The sequence below is a fragment of the Manis pentadactyla genome, chromosome 19 (genome assembly GCF_030020395.1).
Source record: "Manis pentadactyla isolate mManPen7 chromosome 19, mManPen7.hap1, whole genome shotgun sequence".
NCBI lineage: Eukaryota > Metazoa > Chordata > Mammalia > Pholidota > Manidae > Manis > Manis pentadactyla.
Genome location: NC_080037.1, coordinates 1,310,223 through 1,329,168, shown reverse-complemented (window position 1 = coordinate 1,329,168; position 18,946 = coordinate 1,310,223). Strand labels below are relative to the sequence as shown.

General features: G+C 50.8%; 1 protein-coding gene across 4 annotated transcripts in view; it reads right to left on the bottom strand.

Moving 5' to 3' along the window:
- The window catches only part of F5 (coagulation factor V), a 61,195-nt gene that overhangs the window by 15,301 nt on the left and 26,948 nt on the right, over nt 1–18,946 (bottom strand). For 3 of the 4 annotated variants that reach the window (XM_057495123.1, XM_036900567.2, XM_036900620.2), the window contains 8 exons: nt 15,643–15,742; nt 14,970–15,181; nt 13,729–13,879; nt 10,613–10,825; nt 6,756–9,465; nt 2,157–2,331; nt 1,196–1,432; nt 176–392 (listed from right to left, as the gene is read on the bottom strand). In XM_057495123.1, the coding sequence (XP_057351106.1) occupies nt 176–392; nt 1,196–1,432; nt 2,157–2,331; nt 6,756–9,465; nt 10,613–10,825; nt 13,729–13,879; nt 14,970–15,181; nt 15,643–15,742 (4,015 nt within the window). The remainder of the gene's footprint in view (nt 1–175; nt 393–1,195; nt 1,433–2,156; nt 2,332–6,755; nt 9,466–10,612; nt 10,826–13,728; nt 13,880–14,969; nt 15,182–15,642; nt 15,743–18,946) is intronic. The other variant, XM_057495124.1, reaches the window with a different exon arrangement.

Here is an 18,946-nt window from a genome sequence, read left to right as displayed (position 1 = left end):
CCCCCCCCCCCCGCATCCCTGCTTCGTCCCAGCAGCCCTCCGGGACACTTAGGGGCCTGGTTTTAGTGGCAGCTCCTGGCTCCTCAGAAGCACCCCAAGTCTGATCTTGTGAGGCCCTAAGGGCAGGAATCCCCCGTGTGGTCTGGCTCAGAGATCAGATCATAAAGGAAAATACCAGGAAACTTGTGTGCATTCTTCGTTTCTGAGGATGCAGGCGTCCAAAGCCTAGGAGACTGGTGCTTCCTTTGGTAGTACCAGCTCTTCTTTTCATCAAAAACCATGAAAAGTAAGACGAACTCCCTCATGTCCACAGGCGTGCTGCTCTCCGCGTGGAGCGTCCCTTTCTGGCAGATGAGGAGGGGGCCTACCAGGCCCGAGTGGGTGTCCTTCTCCTGGAAGACAGCGCAGACGGCTCGCAGGCCCTCGGTCTCTTTGCTCCGACAACCACTCATCCCATGGAAAAGAGACCTTCCCAGAGGCTCTGAATTTGGAGACGATGACGGACAGCCTCATGATCCCAGATACTCATCATCTAAGCTGTACGTTCATGTTCCCTTCCTCTGGTGAATCCCTTACCTCAGCGCAAGGACAACAGCGATACTCTAATGCCATTTATTGAGCATTTACTACCGTTTGCCTGTAGTATCTTACTTAATTCTAAGAGATGCCCCACATGGTAAAAATAAATCCATTCATTGGACATATACTACCAAGTGCCTACTACGTGCTACCACTGTCATCTCATCCTTCTCTTTGGGACCCGAGCTGAGCAGGGCCTGGTAGCTCCCCTAGCCACGCCCACGGGGACAGGACGGGAGCCGACACCTGGCCTGGACCCTGTCCACGAGCACACGCCCGGGAGGAAGGCGACTCGACTTTGCGGTTCCTCTGCGAGAAAGAATGGGAGGAAGCTGGGACTTGCCCGGACGTCCCGCTCTGCACAGGCGTCACTCCAGCTGGGGCCAACCTTTTAAGGGCTCCTCACTCCCCTCCGAGGGGCAAACGCGTCTCCCTCGCAGTCCCGGGAGGACCTGTGAGGCGAGCCCCTGCTTATGGCAGCTGCGGGCTGTCAACCACGGGCCTCACACATTCCTCGCAGACAGCGAGACAGGCATTCAACAGGGAAGCAGCCGGGCCTTCCGTCGGGTGTGCATGCGGCCAAGGCAAAGACAGACCTTCACACGCGCGTGCCTACCGGGTTCACGGCCGAGTAGTAGGCCCAGGCCCGGCAGGCGGAGCCAGGGCTCTCGGGCCCTGCCCGCTCGGTGGCGTGCCACACGTACGTGTAGCTGCTGTTTGGCTGAATGGCGTTGTCTTCCTGGAACCACTCGGGAGACTCGTCTTCGTATGTCTTTCCCTCTGATGATTTTTCATAGAAAAGCCCGTGGGCATGAAGAGAATATGGTCTGGATGCTAAATTTTTGAAACGAACCTAGAAAAGAGAATAACCCACAGACGTACATAAGCACAGCAAAGGCCCAGACCGAACCCTCAGCATTTCGGGCCAAAGTAGATGGTATTACAGGAGGCCCGGGGGCACAGGCTGCCTCCCGCTGCAAAGGGGCTTCGGCACTCACTTCATCTGATTCTATGACTGCCCTGGGAGATGGGGCCCCAGTCACTCAGCCCAGAAACACCAGAACACGTTTGTTCTTAGGCTCAAAGCAAAAGTATTGACATTATCTACAAATTAAATGACAGTGGCAAGTGCAGCCGCTGGGAGGAGGACTGAGGCTTGCCTCTTGCCCCCAGGGAGCTTCCAGACCACTGGCGAAGAGACGTGTGCCCACGTGGATTCGGGTTAAAATCTGGAGACTTAAGGTGCTGTAGGTAAAGTGTGACCCAGGTAGACGGGAATGCCTGGGAGGCGCGAGCAGGGTGAATGTCTGGAAGTTGGGGAATTAAGAAAGTTTCCTAGGAGAATGGAATTGGCCCTGAAAGAAAGAACGGTGCTCAGCAGAGAGAAATATGATCATGAGATCATTTTTTCTTGAAGATGGTTAAATTACTTGGCTTTCAATCTCTGAAAAGAAATGTAATTATTTGTTAATATGGGTAGATAAGCCATGGAGAGCTGTCCTGCCCCTTCACCGTTCCAGCCTCTGGGGCTGGGGAAACTCCGCTGCCGATCTTAGGACGCCGGAAGGATGACTTACTTGGATGACATCACCCACTTCCGCTCTGATGACAGGACCCAGGATGCCCAGGTGCTCCTCACACTCCCCCCGAGGGTCACGTGTGGAAAAAGTGCTGTCGAGGTACTTTCGAAACACGACTTTCTTGTAGATGGTGTCCTCCGGAATGTCATAATGGTCTTCATTATCCATTTCACTGCAATGATAATACGGTGACCCCTGAACAACAAGGGTGTTAGGAGAACCGACTCCCCGCACAGTGGAAAATCCACGTCTAACCTTTGAATCTCCCAAAAACCACTGCTAACAGCCTACTGTTGACCGGAAGCCATAATGAAAACATAAACAGTTGATTAACACAAATTTTGTGTATGTGTTAACATAGTGTATTCCTATAATAAAGTGAGTTAGAGAAAAGAAAAGGTTTTTTTCAAATTATTGCACATCTCCAAAAAATTTTCCAACAGTCATTGAGAAATATCTGCTGCTGTTGTTCAAGGGTCAATTATAATAGAATTTGTTAAAAACAAAAAAAAGACCATTCAAAGAATTTAGGACGTCATCTCTGCTTCTGAAGATAGTATCTAGCATAGATATTTAATAAAATTTGATGAACAAATGAATGAAAATATAAATGATTAAAAGCACAAGCCAGTAAATAGCTCGCATATCATTTCTTAGGTAAATCCTCTGATCCTTTAATTAGGCCAAATCTCTTTATCTTTCCTTATTTCTATGGTATATATAGTAAATTATATGTCACTTATTTGTGAGATTATTGATTAATAACTGACTCTGCTGCCAGAGTGAAGGCCCTGTGAGGTCATGGGTTGTACCCAATTTGCTCATAATTTTATTTCCAGTGACTAGCAAGTTATCTGGCACATAGTAGGCACTTAATCCATTTTTGTTTAATGTATTAACAATCCATGATCAAATACAATCACATCCAAACACAGCGGATCTCAGTCTTGCCTATGCTGAGATCACATTATCCCTCTTACAGTTCACCAGCTCAGTCTGAGGCCAGAGCACATCAGCTATTTCCCACTGACCCTTAAATTTCCCAAGCCCATGGATATAGGCCAAAAGCTTGTCCATCAGTCTCGGTGTTTGTCATTTACCACAGACCATTAAAAGAGAACCCCATTCCGCCTCCATCCAGTCTTTCTACCCTACTAACCCCACCCCTCCAGACTTTAAGCATAACATACAGCCTCACAGAACATATGGGGACAGGCAAAAAAACCCACTTTGCCTGGCATAAGAGTTGGTTGCATATCTGGAATGGGATTCAAGATTCTGAAGGAACTGACTCCATCCCGTTCCATTTTGGGAAGGCCCAACATTCCTGCTCCTGCAGGACCTTGCTTAGAAATCCCCAGTTAGGATCCAGCCCCATAGGGGGCACCCGGGCCCTGGGCATGTGCCCTGGGAAGACAAGCCGCCACAATGTCTGGCTTTGGAAACCAGCAGGCTTAACTTGGGAGAGAGGGAGACTCCAGGAAACGGCCTCTCTACTCCTGAACGGCTGGTGTGCCGCATTGATTGATCTGAGGCCCAGTATGGAGGCAGCAGTTTGACAAACACCTGGATCATATGCGAAGGAGATCTACTGGCCCATCTTAGGACCTGTGCTGGAGGGGCAGGGGTGAGAGGAGGGCTCTCTAGGAGCAAGTGAGCCGCCAGGTGCCGCTGCCCTTACCTGCCTTCAGCTGCGCGGGCCAGAGCCCCCGGGACGCAGCTCTGATGTCCTTCATCTACTGGGCCAGCACCACTTGCCCCTCCATGCTGCTCCCCTGCAGACCTGCCCCACTCAACGCACCTGCCCAGTGGACTTCCCTCCAAAGTGACTCCTGCCCCACTGACCCGGAGGACAGCCTTGGCTGGGGCTGGGGTCTCGCCAGAGGGAGTCTCACCCCACCCCGCCTGGCAGGCAGCCCTGGCGGGAGGTCGCCCCTGCAGAGCCGCTGCTGCCCCAGTGGGGGTGGAGGCAGTGTCCCCTCACCAGCACACCCGCAGTAGGTCCCCTGGGCCTGTCAGGTAGCCAGGAGTAGCATCCTCATCAGGGCACCCACGGGACTAGTGGCTGGTCACTGCTGACAGCTGGGCTGAAGGCTGGCCTCACCAGCACCCCTGCAGCCGTGCTGGCCCAGCCACAGGAGGGTGTGGGCAGCCACACAGGGGACTGGAGTGCCTGGTTCTGGCAACCAGCAGGTGTTGTCCGTCTGGGCATCACAGGACGCCTACTACATAAGGCCACTGCTTCCAAGACCAGGTGACATAGCCGAGCTCCCTAACACAGAGGAACAAAGAGAACCAGACAAAATGGGGAAGCAGAGGAATAGGTTCCAAACAAAAGAACAACACAAAACACCAGAAAAGGAGCTAAATGAAACAGGTAAGCAATGATAAAGAAATTCAAGTGATGGCCTAAATGTATTAGACTTGAGAGAAGAGGGGATGAACTCACTGAAATCTTCAACAAAGAGATAGAAAATATAAAAAGAAGAGTACAATAGATGAAATGAAGAATACCCTAGCGGTCATCAACAGCAGATTAGAGGACATAGAACTGTCGATCAGTGGTCTAGAATACAGGACAGTGGGAAGGACCCAAGCTGAATAGCAAAAAGAAAAAAAGTCCAAGAAATGACGATAGGTTGAGTGCAGCCTCGGGTGTACTGGCATCCGCACTGTGACGGTCCCAGAAGGAGAAGAGAGGTAGGGGCAGAAAGCTCATTTGAAGAAAGAATAGCTGAGAACTTCCCTAACCTGAGGAGAGAAGCAGGTATCCGGAGACAGAAGCACAGAGAGTCCTAAGCACGTTAAACCCAAAAGGTGCACCCTAAGACACAGGATAATTAAAATGGCAAAGATTAAAGACAAAATCTTAAGCAAACAATTATGTATAAGGGAATACCCCTAGGCTGTCAGCTGAATTCCCAGCAGAAACCTTGCGGGCAGAAGGACGTGGCATGACATATTCAGAGTTCAGAAATGAAAAAAACCTACAACCAAGGACACTCTACTTGGCAAAGTTATCCAGAATTGGAGGAGAAAGGGAGAATTTTCCAGTCAGGCAACCAAAAGCCATAGGAGTTTACCACCACTAAGCCAGCCTTATAAGAAATGTTAAAAGAACTTATTTAAGAGAGAGGGAAAAGCCCGTAACTAGAAGCAAGAAAATCAGGAAAAGTAAAAAAATTTGGTAAAAGCAAATATACAGTTTAGTAGCTCAGTCACATAAAGCTGGGATGAAGTTCCAAAGACGAAAGTAATAAAATCAACTGTAAACACAAATATTTGTCATGGGATAACAAAATAAAAAATGTAAATTATGATATCATACATAAAACAGGAATGGGGAATAAAAAAGTAGTGCTTTTAGAAAGTATTTTAAATGAAGCAACCATCAACCTAATATAGACCGTTATGTACGAACCTTATGGCAATCAGAAACCAAAAACCTATAACAAGCAAAAAAATAGACAGAGAAATCCAAGCATAACACTAAAAAAAGTCATCAAATGTCAAGTGAAAAGAGAGAAAAAAGGAACAGAGAAGAGAGCTACAAAAACAACCAGAAAACAGGTAACAAAGTGGCAATAAATACATACGTATTGATAATTACTGTAAATGTACCAATTAAAGACATAGGGTGACTGAATGGATAAAAATATGAGACCCATCTATACGCTGCCTACCAGACTCACTTCAGACCTAAACACACAGACAGACTCAAAGTGAAGGGATGGAAAAAGGCATTCCCTGCAAAAGGAAGTGAATAAAAGCAGGAGTAGCGATACTTACATCATTATGTAAAGAAGGGTGTTACATTATGATAATTACGGATGAGTATGGACCAGTCTAACAAGAGGATATAACAATTATAAATATCTATGCAGAGGAGCCCCTAAATAGAGCCAATTTCAATAGATGTGCAGAGAGAATTTGACAGTAATACAAAAATAGTAAAGAATGCCAAACCCTCACTTTCGTCAAGGGCCTTATCATCTGGACAGAAAAAGAGTGAAACAGTGCCTTCGAAAACACAATAACCAGACGGACTTGAGTTACATACAGAACATTCCATCCAAAACAGCAGAACACACATCCTCGTCCGGTGCACACAGAGCCGTCTCCGGGATCGATCACATGTAGGCCACAACATACGTTTCAATAAATTTAAGAAGGTTGAAATCATTTATCTTTTCTGACCACACAGGTGTGAAACTAGAACCAGCAGTGTACAACCTGCTGCTAAATGACCAGCGTGTCAATGAACAAACTGAAGAGGAGATAAAAATAAAAAAAAAAAAGAACCTGGAATCAAATGAAAGCAAACAACAGTTCAAACATGTGGCCAGAAGAGAGGGGAGGGGGCTTTTTCATGACAGGCTGTCCCAGACGACTTGTGGGGATTGTTCCCGTGTCCCCCAGGTGTCACCTACAGCAGGAACACTGCCCTTGCAAGGGACAAAGGAAAGAGTACAGGGCAGGCTGCAATAGGGCAGCTAAATCATACTTAATATGGTTTGCCCAAATTTATCTCTTGGATTGTTGTAACTACCTTTTTAGCACTAGTGGAAAAAGATTATAAAAGAAAACTGGCCGAACCTTTTTGCAAGTTTTGCATAATCCCAGGATACCTCTTCGGCAGCGAGGTAGTAGTATTTTCTGTTCCCGCTGTTGCTGCGGAGGTACCAGGCCGCGATGCTGTCCGGGTTTCTGGACAAGCTGATGTCCGTCCTGATGTCGGTCTGGTAGGGGTTGTCGTAGGCCACGTAATCGACTTCGAAAGAGTATTCTTCACGGGGCTCCTCCTTGGGACTCGGAATGATCTCGATGTAGTCCCCATCATTTCCACTGAGGCCAACTACAACTGGGGGATTGAAGTCCCTCAGTATAAGGGTGTCATTTAACAGCCTCTGACCACCGTCTGCGTAAGGGAAGGTCGGACCGAATTCTGGAGGAGGCACTGAGTGATTAGATTCAGCGGCGAAGGGTGTCCGGTCAAGGTCTGGAGGAGGTGATGTCTGCCTGAGATCAGGAGGAGGGGTTGTCCGACTGACTTCTGGGGAGAGGGGCCTCTGGCCAAGGTCTGGGGTTGGGGGAGCCTCTTGGGTGCTATCTGGGGAGAGGGGCCTCTGGCCAAGGTCTGAGGATGGGGGCGTGTCCTGGGTGCCGTCTGGGGAGAGGGGCCTCTGGCCGAGGTCTGGGGATGGGGGAGCCTCTTGGGTGTCATCTGGGGAGAGGGGCCTCTGGCCGTGGTCTGGGGACAGGGGCATCTCCTGTGTGACATCTGGGGAGAGGGGCCTCTGGCCGCGGTCTGGAGATGGGGGAGCCTCTTGGGTGTCATCTGGGGAGAGGGGCCTCTGGCCGCGGTCTGGGGACAGGGGCATCTCCTGTGTGACATCTGGGGAGAGGGGCCTCTGGCCGAGGTCTGGGGACAGGGGCATCTCCTGGGTGCCATCTGGGGAGAGGGGCCTCTGGCCAAGGTCTGGGGACAGGGGAGCCTCCTGGGTGCCATCTGGGGAGAGGGGCCTCTGGCCGAGGTCTGGGGACGGGGGAGCCTCCTGGGTGCTGTCTGGGGAGAGGGGCCTCTGGCCGAGGTCTGGGGATGGGGGCGTCTCCTGGGTGCTGTCTGGGGAGAGGGGCCTCTGGCCGAGGTCTGGGGTTGGGGGAGCCTCTTGAGTCCCGTCTGGGGAGAGGGGCCTCTGGCCAAGGTCTGGGGTTGGGGGAGCCTCTTGAGTCCCGTCTGGGGAGAGGGGCCTCTGGCTGTGGTCTGGGGACGGGGGAGCCTCCTGACTGAGGTCTGGGGAGATGGTTGTCTTCCGGACTGCAAGTTCCAAGGAAGGGAACATTTGACCAGGGTCCGCAGGGAAGGACTCATTTCTTAGCTCATGGCCCAACACGTGGCCAGGCCCTGCAGGGGTAGATCCGTGCCTGGGGTCCGGGGTGGAATGCAGTTGATCAGAGCCTTGAACGGGGAGCGTCTGATAGCGCTCCTCCGGGGGCACTGTCTGGGAAAGGCGCGGCGGGGGGCTTGTCCGACTGGTGTCGTTTGGGGGATTCTGAGTATGGTCGGGAAGCGAGGCCGTCACAGGGGGAGCCACAGAGGGGGATGTCCGACCCAGGCCTGTGGGAAGGGAAGCTCCACTGGAATTGTGCAGCGACGAGGAGTGACCTGGTCTCCTGTCTGAAAACGCGGTGTTGTGTCCCCGTACGGGGTGGAAGCCCCGTGGAGAGAGAGAACCACGGTGTACAAACTTCTCCTCCTTTTTCTTTTTTCGTGTCCTAATGAAAAAAGAGCTTTTATTCAATTGACTACTTCCTCCATCCTGGCTAATGCCAGAGAATGTCGGGTGGCCGCTCTGCCCTCCATGCCTGTCTGTAAGAGGGGTGCTGTCCCCCCAAGTCCTTGAGGAGTTCTGGGTGCCATTCAGTTCATGAACAGTCATGTCTCTATCAGCATCTTGGATTATTTCATAACTTCCTTTCTCAGAAACCAAATGCCATTTCCCATTCAAAATCTTAGATGGAGTCTTTTGTTTAAAGAGTAACGGATTGCTGGGAGGATGCTGCCAGGGCCCCATTCTGGAAGGGGGAGATTTGCCGTGGCTGAAACGCCTCCCGGTTTGCCGTGCTGGCGAGTCCGTCCGAGGGGACCTGTGCTTTGCTGCCCTGTCTCGTCCTCCCTTGAATCCCTCACGCGTGGCCTGTCCTTGACTTCCGAGTCCTGCATGGAGCGGGAGTAGATGTACCGCTGTGACGTCTGACTGCGTAGCATCCTCTGTAGGGTCTTCAGAATAGGGACTGGAATGCTCTGCTGTGGACGGGTTGAGAATTGAGTTCTCGTCTAAGCCAGCATGTCCCAGTGGGGGACCAGCTGTGGTGGCTTCGGGGTGAGAAAGAGTTTTCTTGGGTTCTGCAAAGTCGTTGGTGGTAAGCCTGCTCGTGTTGTTTAGGGAAGAAGAGTTTGGACCAACAGTGGCAGCGACACTTGCAGGGGTGGATTCGGGGTCGCTCTCCAGAGCCAGGGCGGTAAGATTGAACCCGTCTTCCTCCCCATTGAGCGACGCGTTTCTGAAGGACCTGATTCCCAGTGAGGAGGCCAGCGTGTCCTGGTACTCGTACTCGTCGTCCCCTACACTGTCTTCGGAAGAATCACGCATTTTCCGTGTCGTCATAGCCGTGGGTGCTGCAGGCTCATATATGATCTCGTACGAGTCATCGTCGTCGTCACGGATGCACTTAACATCCCTGAATCTCAGCCTTAGCTTTTTGCTTCTTGGATTAGAATTCATGGTAGTTAGCATCCAAGTTCCTACAGAGGAGAGAAAACAGAGCTGTAAGTTCAGGAAAAAATACAGAAACCCTGGGGCCCCCTGTGGCAGGTAGTTGCCAAGGACCTTCGTCAGGGTTACTCAGGTGTGGCCTGTGGGCCGCTGCTGGTCTGTGAACTGTTTATTATCGTTCTGGTGACATAAGGAGAGAAATTGAGAGTAAAGTGCTCGGGAAACGTTTTAGCAACCTGACATTCAAACATGTGATCAGCACATTCTTCTCTTTGAACAACATAGATCAGAGTATCGGTCAGTGAAGACTAGGGAGAAAAATGATTTTAGCAAAGATAGTTGCAGAGGCACTGTTGTAGGATATATTTTAAAAATGATGCATCAAGAATAAAATAGACCTTGAATATGATAAGTATCTTGTTAGCTGCCTGTGGTGTTTGAGCACTGGGGCTGGGGGAGGACGGCGTTGTTCACCCCACTAGAGACATGTGGCTATTTCTGAGTGACAGATAAGTCTGGTGGGGCCAGGGCTGCTTTGAGTCTCTTTGGCATGGCCTGACGGTCCCCTGGGAAGTCGCCATCGGTCCCTGCTTGCTCTGTGTCTGCCCACTGCCCTGTGCAATCTGCGATAAATGTAACTCTGTAAGGTGGTGTTACTCTGTTTATCAGATGAACAAATGGAGGCTCCATGGGGTCGGGTGACCGGTTCAAGGTCATATGGATTTGAGTGGCAGAGCAGGATTTGAACCCAGGTCTGATGGACTCCAAAGCCCACGTGCTTTCCGTGGCTGCGGGCTGTCTCTGCAGCCGGCCTCCGAGGCACCGCAGCCGATGACCACCGGCTCTAGGGCACAGCTATCTTAAAATGGAAAAGGGCATCTCAGAAAAAGAAATGCCCTTTTGTGGGTGAATGCCCAAGCTTCCGTCTCAAAGTCACGCCTCTTCTTTCTGCTGTGTGGGGCTTTACTTCTCAGTCAGCCCAGGGAAGGTAAATGGAACCTGCGTTAAAGCACCGAACCCATTTAAGTGATTCACTCCCCAGATAGAAACCATGAGAGGTACTGAAGGGAGAGCCTGCAGGGGTCGGGGAGAGAAGCCCAGGAGCCACGGCGGTCTGGCGAGTCGCGGCGGCCCCGGGCGAACCCCAGCTTCCTCCGCAGGCGCCCGGGCCCTTACCGACGTTGTCCATGGTGACGGTCACCGACTCCCCGCGCATGGGGAAGAGGGCCAGGGTGTCCTCGTGCCTCTTCCCGTAGATGAACGAGTGCCCCGTGAAGTGGACGGTCAGAATGTCGTCCTGGGTTCCCACACTGCAGAAGTGCCACTGCACGGTGTCATCGAAGCAGAAACCCAGCGTGGCTATGCTCTCGGGCACGTAGCCATTGATAGCTGGAAGAGTAAGGTCTGTTCAGACGCCAGGCCTGGGCCGAGAGAGGGCACAGGCTTAGTCAGACCCGAGATAAATGTCCCCATGTTAATTTGGTCGCTCAAAGCAGCGATTATCTGGGATCGGCTTTACCAGGTCTAACATGCGACTAGATCCAGAGCTCTTTCCGCGGTTAGCCGAGGCGCTGTGTCAGCGTCACACAGCCTTACGACCGCCTCGCTCCGTTCACTCATTCATCAGACGTCTATTCAATAGTCTGTGCTGTACATTTCTGCTTTTAAAGATACTCTGAAGACCAATTTAGAATATTATCTAGAATGACTCTTCCTGGAGGAAAAACATAATCTAAGAAATTCATCTTCTCAACACATGAGTTATTAAGTTAAGAAGTAATGTCCCTAAAAATGGAGCATACTTAGCACATTTTGTACCTTTTATTCCTCCTTCTTAGCACTTATATAGTCCATAATGTTCATCCCCATATCAAGGTTGTGTCAAGTACACACATTTGCACTGTGTTTCAAAGGGATGCAGTTCTAGGCAGTATCTTTACTTACGTGCTAAGCATGGTAGTGACATCACAGTAGGACGCCTGCGAGGGTGGGGCTCACGTGACCACTGCAGCCCTAATCCTGGGGCAATCCTGGCACTAGGGAGGCCTGACTTACAACTGACATAATGTGCTTTCCGTCTGTGCCTCACTGAGGAGGCTCCTCTAGATAAATGGTCCATAGTTCCATGAACATGGTGGCCACCGGCTCCTGGCTCTGGGGCACTTTAAATGCGGGCGATCCGGAGCGAGACATCTTGTAAGCACGAAATTCACACCAGGTTCCAAAGACTCAGTAAGAAAGTAGATCTCACTAATTTTTTATATTGATCATACATCAAAATGGCAATGTTTAGGATAACTGTATCAAGAAAAAGACATTATTAAAGTTAATTTCACCTATTTCTCCTTTAATACGGCCACTAAAATTTTTAAAATTACGTTTGTGGCTCCTACAGGATTTCTGATGGACAGCATTGTTCTAGAACTATGACAGCATCACTGCCAAAACGAAATTATGCAAAGATGGCTGAGAATAACTCCCTGTTCATAATGATTTCCAGGGCGCCTGCGGCTGTGATCATCCTCATCTGAAGCTACAGGGATGGACCGTGGAGGAGTCACCCCCTGTGTGACCACCTGTCAGGGGAGGTGATCACGGCGGCTCTTCTCTCCGGGGAGCAGGGCAGGCGCCCACCACGGGGCAGTGCCCCCCACCCGCTCTGTGCGGTTTCTCTCTCACGTCCTGTAGCCGGAACCCGAAACCTGCAGCAGTGCCCGGACCTCGGCTCAGGGAATCCCTTCCGAGCTTGCTGCCAGGGCAGTTGCTCCCTCTACGCATTTTGCCTTCATTTGATTTGATAATCCAGGTTCCTAACCATGTTTCTGCCCTGGCTATAAAGAGACTCACCTTGCACCTAGTCTGAATCCCCAGATGCCCCTGACTGGGGCCTGCAGCCCCTCCCTGCTCCTCCCTGCATGGGGCTCCCGCCTGTGCACACAGACACACACACACAGACACACACACACACACACAGCCCCTCCCTGCTCCTCCCTGCACGGGGCTCCCACCTGTGCACACAGACACACACACACACACAGCCCCTCCCTGCTCCTCCCTGCACGGGGCTCCCGCCTGTGCACACACACACACACACACACACACACACACACACACACACACACACACAGCCCCTCCCTGCTCCTCCCTGCACGGGGCTCCCGCCTGTGCACACAGACACACACACACAGACACACACACACACACACAGCCCCTCCCTGCTCCTCCCTGCACGGGGCTCCCACCTGTGCACACAGACACACACACACACACAGCCCCTCCCTGCTCCTCCCTGCACGGGGCTCCCACCTGTGCACACAGACACACACACACACACAGCCCCTCCCTGCTCCTCCCTGCATGGGGCTCCCGCCTGTGCACACAGACACACACACACAGACACACACACACACACACAGCCCCTCCCTGCTCCTCCCTGCACGGGGCTCCCACCTGTGCACACAGACACACACACACACACAGCCCCTCCCTGCTCCTCCCTGCACGGGGCTCCCGCCTGTGCACACACACACACACACACACACACACACACACACACACAGCCCCTCCCTGCTCCTCCCTGCACGGGGCTCCCGCCTGTGCACACAGACACACACACACAGACACACACACACACACACAGCCCCTCCCTGCTCCTCCCTGCACGGGGCTCCCACCTGTGCACACAGACACACACACACACACAGCCCCTCCCTGCTCCTCCCTGCACGGGGCTCCCACCTGTGCACACAGACACACACACACACACAGCCCCTCCCTGCTCCTCCCTGCACGGGGCTCCCGCCTGTGCACACACACACACACACAGACACACACACACACACAGCCCCTCCCTGCTCCTCCCTGCACGGGGCTCCCGCCTGTGCACACACACACACACACAGACACACACACACACACAGCCCCTCCCTGCTCCTCCCTGCACGGGGCTCCCGCCTGTGCACACAGACACACACACACACACACAGCCCCTCCCTGCTCCTCCCTGCACGGGGCTCCCGCCTGTGCACACACACACACACACACACACACACACACACACCACCGGCCCCCACACATCTGGAGCAAGAGACCAAGATCTCTGAGGCTCACGGGCCCTGACCCCTCACTGGGAGAGGGCTGCTCCGGTGTTGCCCAGCGAGTCCCTCACCCAGGCCCAGCCCGGAGGCGAGGGCACGGGCTGAGCGGCCGGTGCCTGCCGCTGCCTCTGGGCGACCCACTTCACAGGCGTGAGAAGCCGGTGGGCAGAAGCAGTGCCCCGCGCCCCCACTTACTGCTCATGATGTTCGATTCGTAAAATTTGGGGTCGTCACGTTTCACCTCGTCGGGGTTCTCACAGAACTTGCTGATGTTGTCCTCGATGTACCAGCTCTTGTTCTCGTCAAACACAGCGAACACAGCCTGCTGCTCGATGTCCGCGGCCCTCTGGCGGGTGAAAGCGCGGTGCTCGGTGACGAAGGCCCCAGCCGGTGGCCTGCAGCACCGAGTTCCCGGAAAGTGAGGGGCACAGGCCCCGGGCCACCCGAGCCGCAGATCCAGGCGTTTCCGAGAGCCCATTGTGAGCGACACCCTCGTTAGGGCCAAAGGTGACATGCAGACCGAGCAGGGAGGGTCAGGGAAGTCAGGGACTAAACCATCCTACCAGGAAAATTCCATTTCCTCGCGGCAGCTCTAATTCTGTTTCTCTCTCTCACTGGCCGCCTTTCAGCCTGAAGGACGGACTGGCTGGGCTCCAGAGAGTCGCGGAGGCTGGCACAGGAGGTGGCAGAAGGAAAGCCCCCTACCTGCTGCTCCCCTCCTCAGCTCAATAAATCAGGGCTTTCCAAATGTCAGTTTAGGATTTTTCTAGGCACATATTTATTTTGTATGCCTTGGGGTAAGACTGCCCTTGACTATCGCTTAGCCTAGTAGTCTGGGAACTTCGAGTTAATAATAGGGCATTATTATTCTTCAGTGACGATAAAGCCAGAGGGCCCGTGTCTTAGTTCACGCTCCTCTGTGTGAGGGAGCCTCGCTAGAGGTGGGCCGCCGTCCAGGCCCAGCTTCGCCAGAACCTGTGCCCCCGAGCGCCTCTTATCTCTTCCTAGTATAGGTCTCTGAAAGTAGTAAGGATTGGCACAGAGCTTCCCACGTCCGCTCGGTGGCATCTCACTGGGCCCCAAGACAGCCCTGTGCGGTTTTAGGAGGGGTGTTACCCTTTTGACAAAAGGAAGAACTAAGAGGGGCTAAGCTCATCCTACCGCCAAGCAGACCTGGAACAGGAAACTAAAACAGAATCCAGTACCACCCCGTAGACCTGCCTTGTGCAGCCCGAGTCCAGATGAAGGCAGACAGGACAAAGAAGTAACCAAAGGAACAAACGTTATCACATTCATGCCAAATGTTGCTTCATATTAAACATGAGTATTTTCTGTTCTCTAGAAGGAAAGCCCCGTCATTTAGCAAGGAGACCTAGTCTTTTCTTTGCAGGAGGAAGTCCTGGGATTTCTGAAAGCTTGCTTCAAGGGCCCGTTACCTGTATGCCTCGCTTATCCAGGGATCTGCTCTTGCAAATGAGCAGCAGTCCGATGAGCCCGGAGGCGGTGTCCCTGGTGACGTCCACGTTGCTGTAGTAGGGCCTGGTTAAGCACTGGGCGTCGTTCTCCGTGGGCTCGTCCGACTCCAGGATGTTCCACTTGTACGTGTAGGTTTCCCCCGGCCGCACTGCCCTGATCATGGTGCTGTTGCCTGAAGGGAAACACGGCGAAAATGGTTTTCACTTTCAAAATGATTTCACGAAAATAAATAAAATTGAGCTCTCCCTGGAGCCAGTGGGCTCGGGGAAGGGAGAGTCTCCCTCTGTGGTGGAGCCCCACCGCAGAGGGCCCTGGGGGCCCGCGGACCATGCACCGCAGATGCCAAGAACCGGACCGCGCCATTGCCAGGGGGGCCGCGTCCCTGAGGTGCGCAGGGCGTGGCTGTGGCTTTTCGGGGACCCGCACGCGTCTACCGGGCAGGGAGGCAGCGCAGAGGCGTGGCAGCTCCTCATTCAGACACCATGATCAGAAGAGAGAAGAGGCACTTGGAGACACATGGAGGAAATTCAGACACCATGATCAGAAGAGAGAAGAGGCACTTCATTCAGACACCATGATCAGAAGAGAGAAGAGGCACTTGGAGACACATGGAGGAAAGTGGGAGATGCAAACCTGAGGCGGAGGGAGCGTCGGCGTCGTCGTCATAAGGCGAGAAGGTCACTCCGTGGGGGTAGATGCTGTACGTGCGGCTGGCCATGTTTCTGAACACGATCTGCAAAGTCAACTCGAATTCATTATTTCAGGACTTACAGTCCATCCCGAGCACCAGTTCAGGACGGCAGCCTTGGACGTCCTCTCGCTGGGGGCCGGGTGTGTGTGCGGACTTGTTCTGTGTATCTGAGCAGCAGCCTCTCCCGCCACCTGACGGGGCCTCTGAGGGGGCTCACCCCCCAGTGGGGTGGACAGGGAAGAAGCCTGAGCCGAGGGGCAGCACCCTCCTCGTGGTAGCACCCTCTCCGAGCCTTCCCCACCCGCCCCACCCTGTCAGCCGGCACCACACCCGCCCTCCCGCCTGCCCCCTCTCCCAGCCTGCCAGGCCTCCTGGAAGCCGTCTCCTCGGGGGCGTGACGAGCAGACAGATCCTGACTCACCAAGAGGCATATTCCCACTTGTTAAGAGCCCTTAAAAGGGGGCCGAGTGGGGAAGGGAAAGAGGAACAGACAGAGGCTCCTTTCTGTCCTTCGGTTCTTCTTGAGCAAACAGAGCTGGCCTTGTCTGCAGATACCCTCCCAGGTGAGCCCCCTGACCGTGCAGGGAGGAGCTGGCGGGTCCAGGGGTCCTGGCTGGGTTCCTTGATCTTCAGAGGAGAACCTCCATCTTATCTCCGTCTTGGCTGATTGGCAGAGCACTGGGACCACCCTTAACCTGGGGGCTGCCTGCACGCTAGAGTCTTGCCCAACTTTACAACTTTCATTTCTCTGCTGCCCAGTTCTTATTAGCAGCTCAATGATGTGACGCAACATTTAAAGAAAACTGTCCGAAAAGACTCAGTGCTCTTGATACATATGGAAGTTTGCCTTGATCAGAGACCAATCAGAGGACTGTGTACTGAGAACACATTGAAGAATTCTTTTTACTCAGTTGTGTTCACTGTTATGTTCTCAGCTATAACAAGAAACATTATTTTAAAAAGCTATGCAACTTGTTAAACTTACTGTGCCAGTGGTAGGGATTTTATTAAAGATTCCACCCACTGCATCCCCTTTTTAAGGATCCATGGATAACTTCCTCTCAGGTCTAGTATCAGGGGAACCTGCTTTTTTCTTTTTTTAATTGAAGCATAGCTGATACACAGTACTATAGTGGTTTCAAACATACAACATAGTGATTCATCAATAATATATATTACTAAATGCTCACTGCAAAAATTATAGTTAGCATCTGTCAACACACAAAGATATGACAATAATATTGACTATATTCCCCATTTTGTACTTTCATCCCCATGATTTATTTTATAATCAAAAGTTTGTACCTCTTGACTCCCTTCAACTATTTGGTGCACCCCCTCCACCTCCTTCCCGACAGGAAGCACCTGTCTGTTCTCTCTATTTGTGAGTCTCTTTCTGTTTTGTTTGTATGTTCATTTGTATTTTATGTTCCAGATATAAGTGAAATCAAATGGTATTTGTTTTTCTCTGTCTGACATATTTCAAATAACATAAAACCCTCTAGGCCCATTCATGTTGATCACAAGATTTCATTATTTTTATGCCTGAATAATAATCCGTTGGAGTAATAATCCAGTATTTTTATGTCTGACTAATAACCCAAAGATGGACCACATCTTCTTGGTCTGTTCATCTATTGATGGGCACTTACGATGCTTCCATATCTTGGCTATTGTAAATAATGCTGCAATATACACAGGGGTGCATGTAACTATTTGAATTAGTGTTTTCATTTTCTTTCAGTAAATACCCAGAAGTGGAATTACTGGGCCATATAGTATTTCTATTTTTGATTTTTCGAGGAACCTCCATACTGCTTACATTCCCACCAGCATTGCCCGAGGCTTCCCTTTCCTCACCAACACTTGTTATTTCTCATCTATCTGGCATAGGCCATTCTGACTGGTGTGAGGTGACACATCATTGTGGTTTTGATATGCGTTCCCCTGGTGAGTGATGTGGAGCATCTTTCATGTGCCTGTTGGCATCTGTATTTCTTTTTGGAACAATATCTATTCAGGTGCCCTGCCCATTTTTTAATTGGATTATTTGGGGGGTTTTTTGGTGTTGAGTTGTATGAGTTCTTTAAGCGTGTTGGATATTAATTCCTTATTGGATAGATCTCATGCAAATACATCCTCCCATTCAGGACGTTGCCTTTACATTTTGTCGATGGTGTCCTTTGCTGTGTAGAGGCTTTTTGGTTTGATGTGGTCTCATTTGCTTATTTTTGCTTTTGTTTCCCTCGGCTGGGGAGACATCTAGAAAAATAGCTAAAGCTGATGTTTCAAGAGTTTACAGCCTGTGTTTTCTTCTGGGAGCTTTATGGTTTCAGATCTTATATTTGGATATTTAATCCATTTAAAATTTATTTTTGTATATGGGATGAGACAGTGAGCCAGTTTCATTCTTTTGCATGTAGCATCATTTTTTTCCAGCATCATTTATTAAACAAGTTGTCTTTTCCCCACTGTATATTCTTTCCTCTTTTGTCATATACTAACTGATCACATAAATGTGAGATTATTTCTGGGCTCTCTATTCTGTTCCATTGATCTATGTGTCTGCTTTTGTGCCAGTACCATGCTGTTATATCATTGCAGTTTGTAGTGTAGTTCGGAATCAGGGAGTATAATACCTCCAGATTTGTTCTTTCTCAAGATAGTTTTGGCTAAACAGTGTCTTTTGAGGTCTCATACAAGCTTTCAGATTTTTTTGTTTGGGTTTTGTGAAAAATGCCTTTGGTGTATTGATAGGGTTTGCAGTGAATCTGTAGATTGCTTTGGGCAGGATAGCCATTTTACATTAATTCTTACTTTCCATGAGCATGGAATAGTTTTCCATCTGTTTCACCTTCAATTTCTTTCATCAATGCCTTAAAGTTTTCAGAGTATAGGTCTTCCATCTCTTTGGTTAGATTGATTGCCAGGTTTTTTATTCTTTTTGATGCAATTATAAGTGGGATTGTTCTCTTACTTTCTCCTTCTGCTAGTTTGTTATTTGTATATAGAAATGCAATGGATTTTGGTATAATGTTTTGTATTCTGTGACTTTACTCAATTCATTTATTAGTTCTAATAGTTTTTTGGTGGAGCCTTTAGGGTTTTCTGTAAATATAATATCATGTCATCTGCAAATAGTGAGAGTTTTACTCCTTCCCTATCTGGATGCCTTTTATTTCTTTTTCTTGTCTGATTGCCATGGCTGGGACTTCCAGCACTATGTTGAATAAAAGTGGTAAGAGT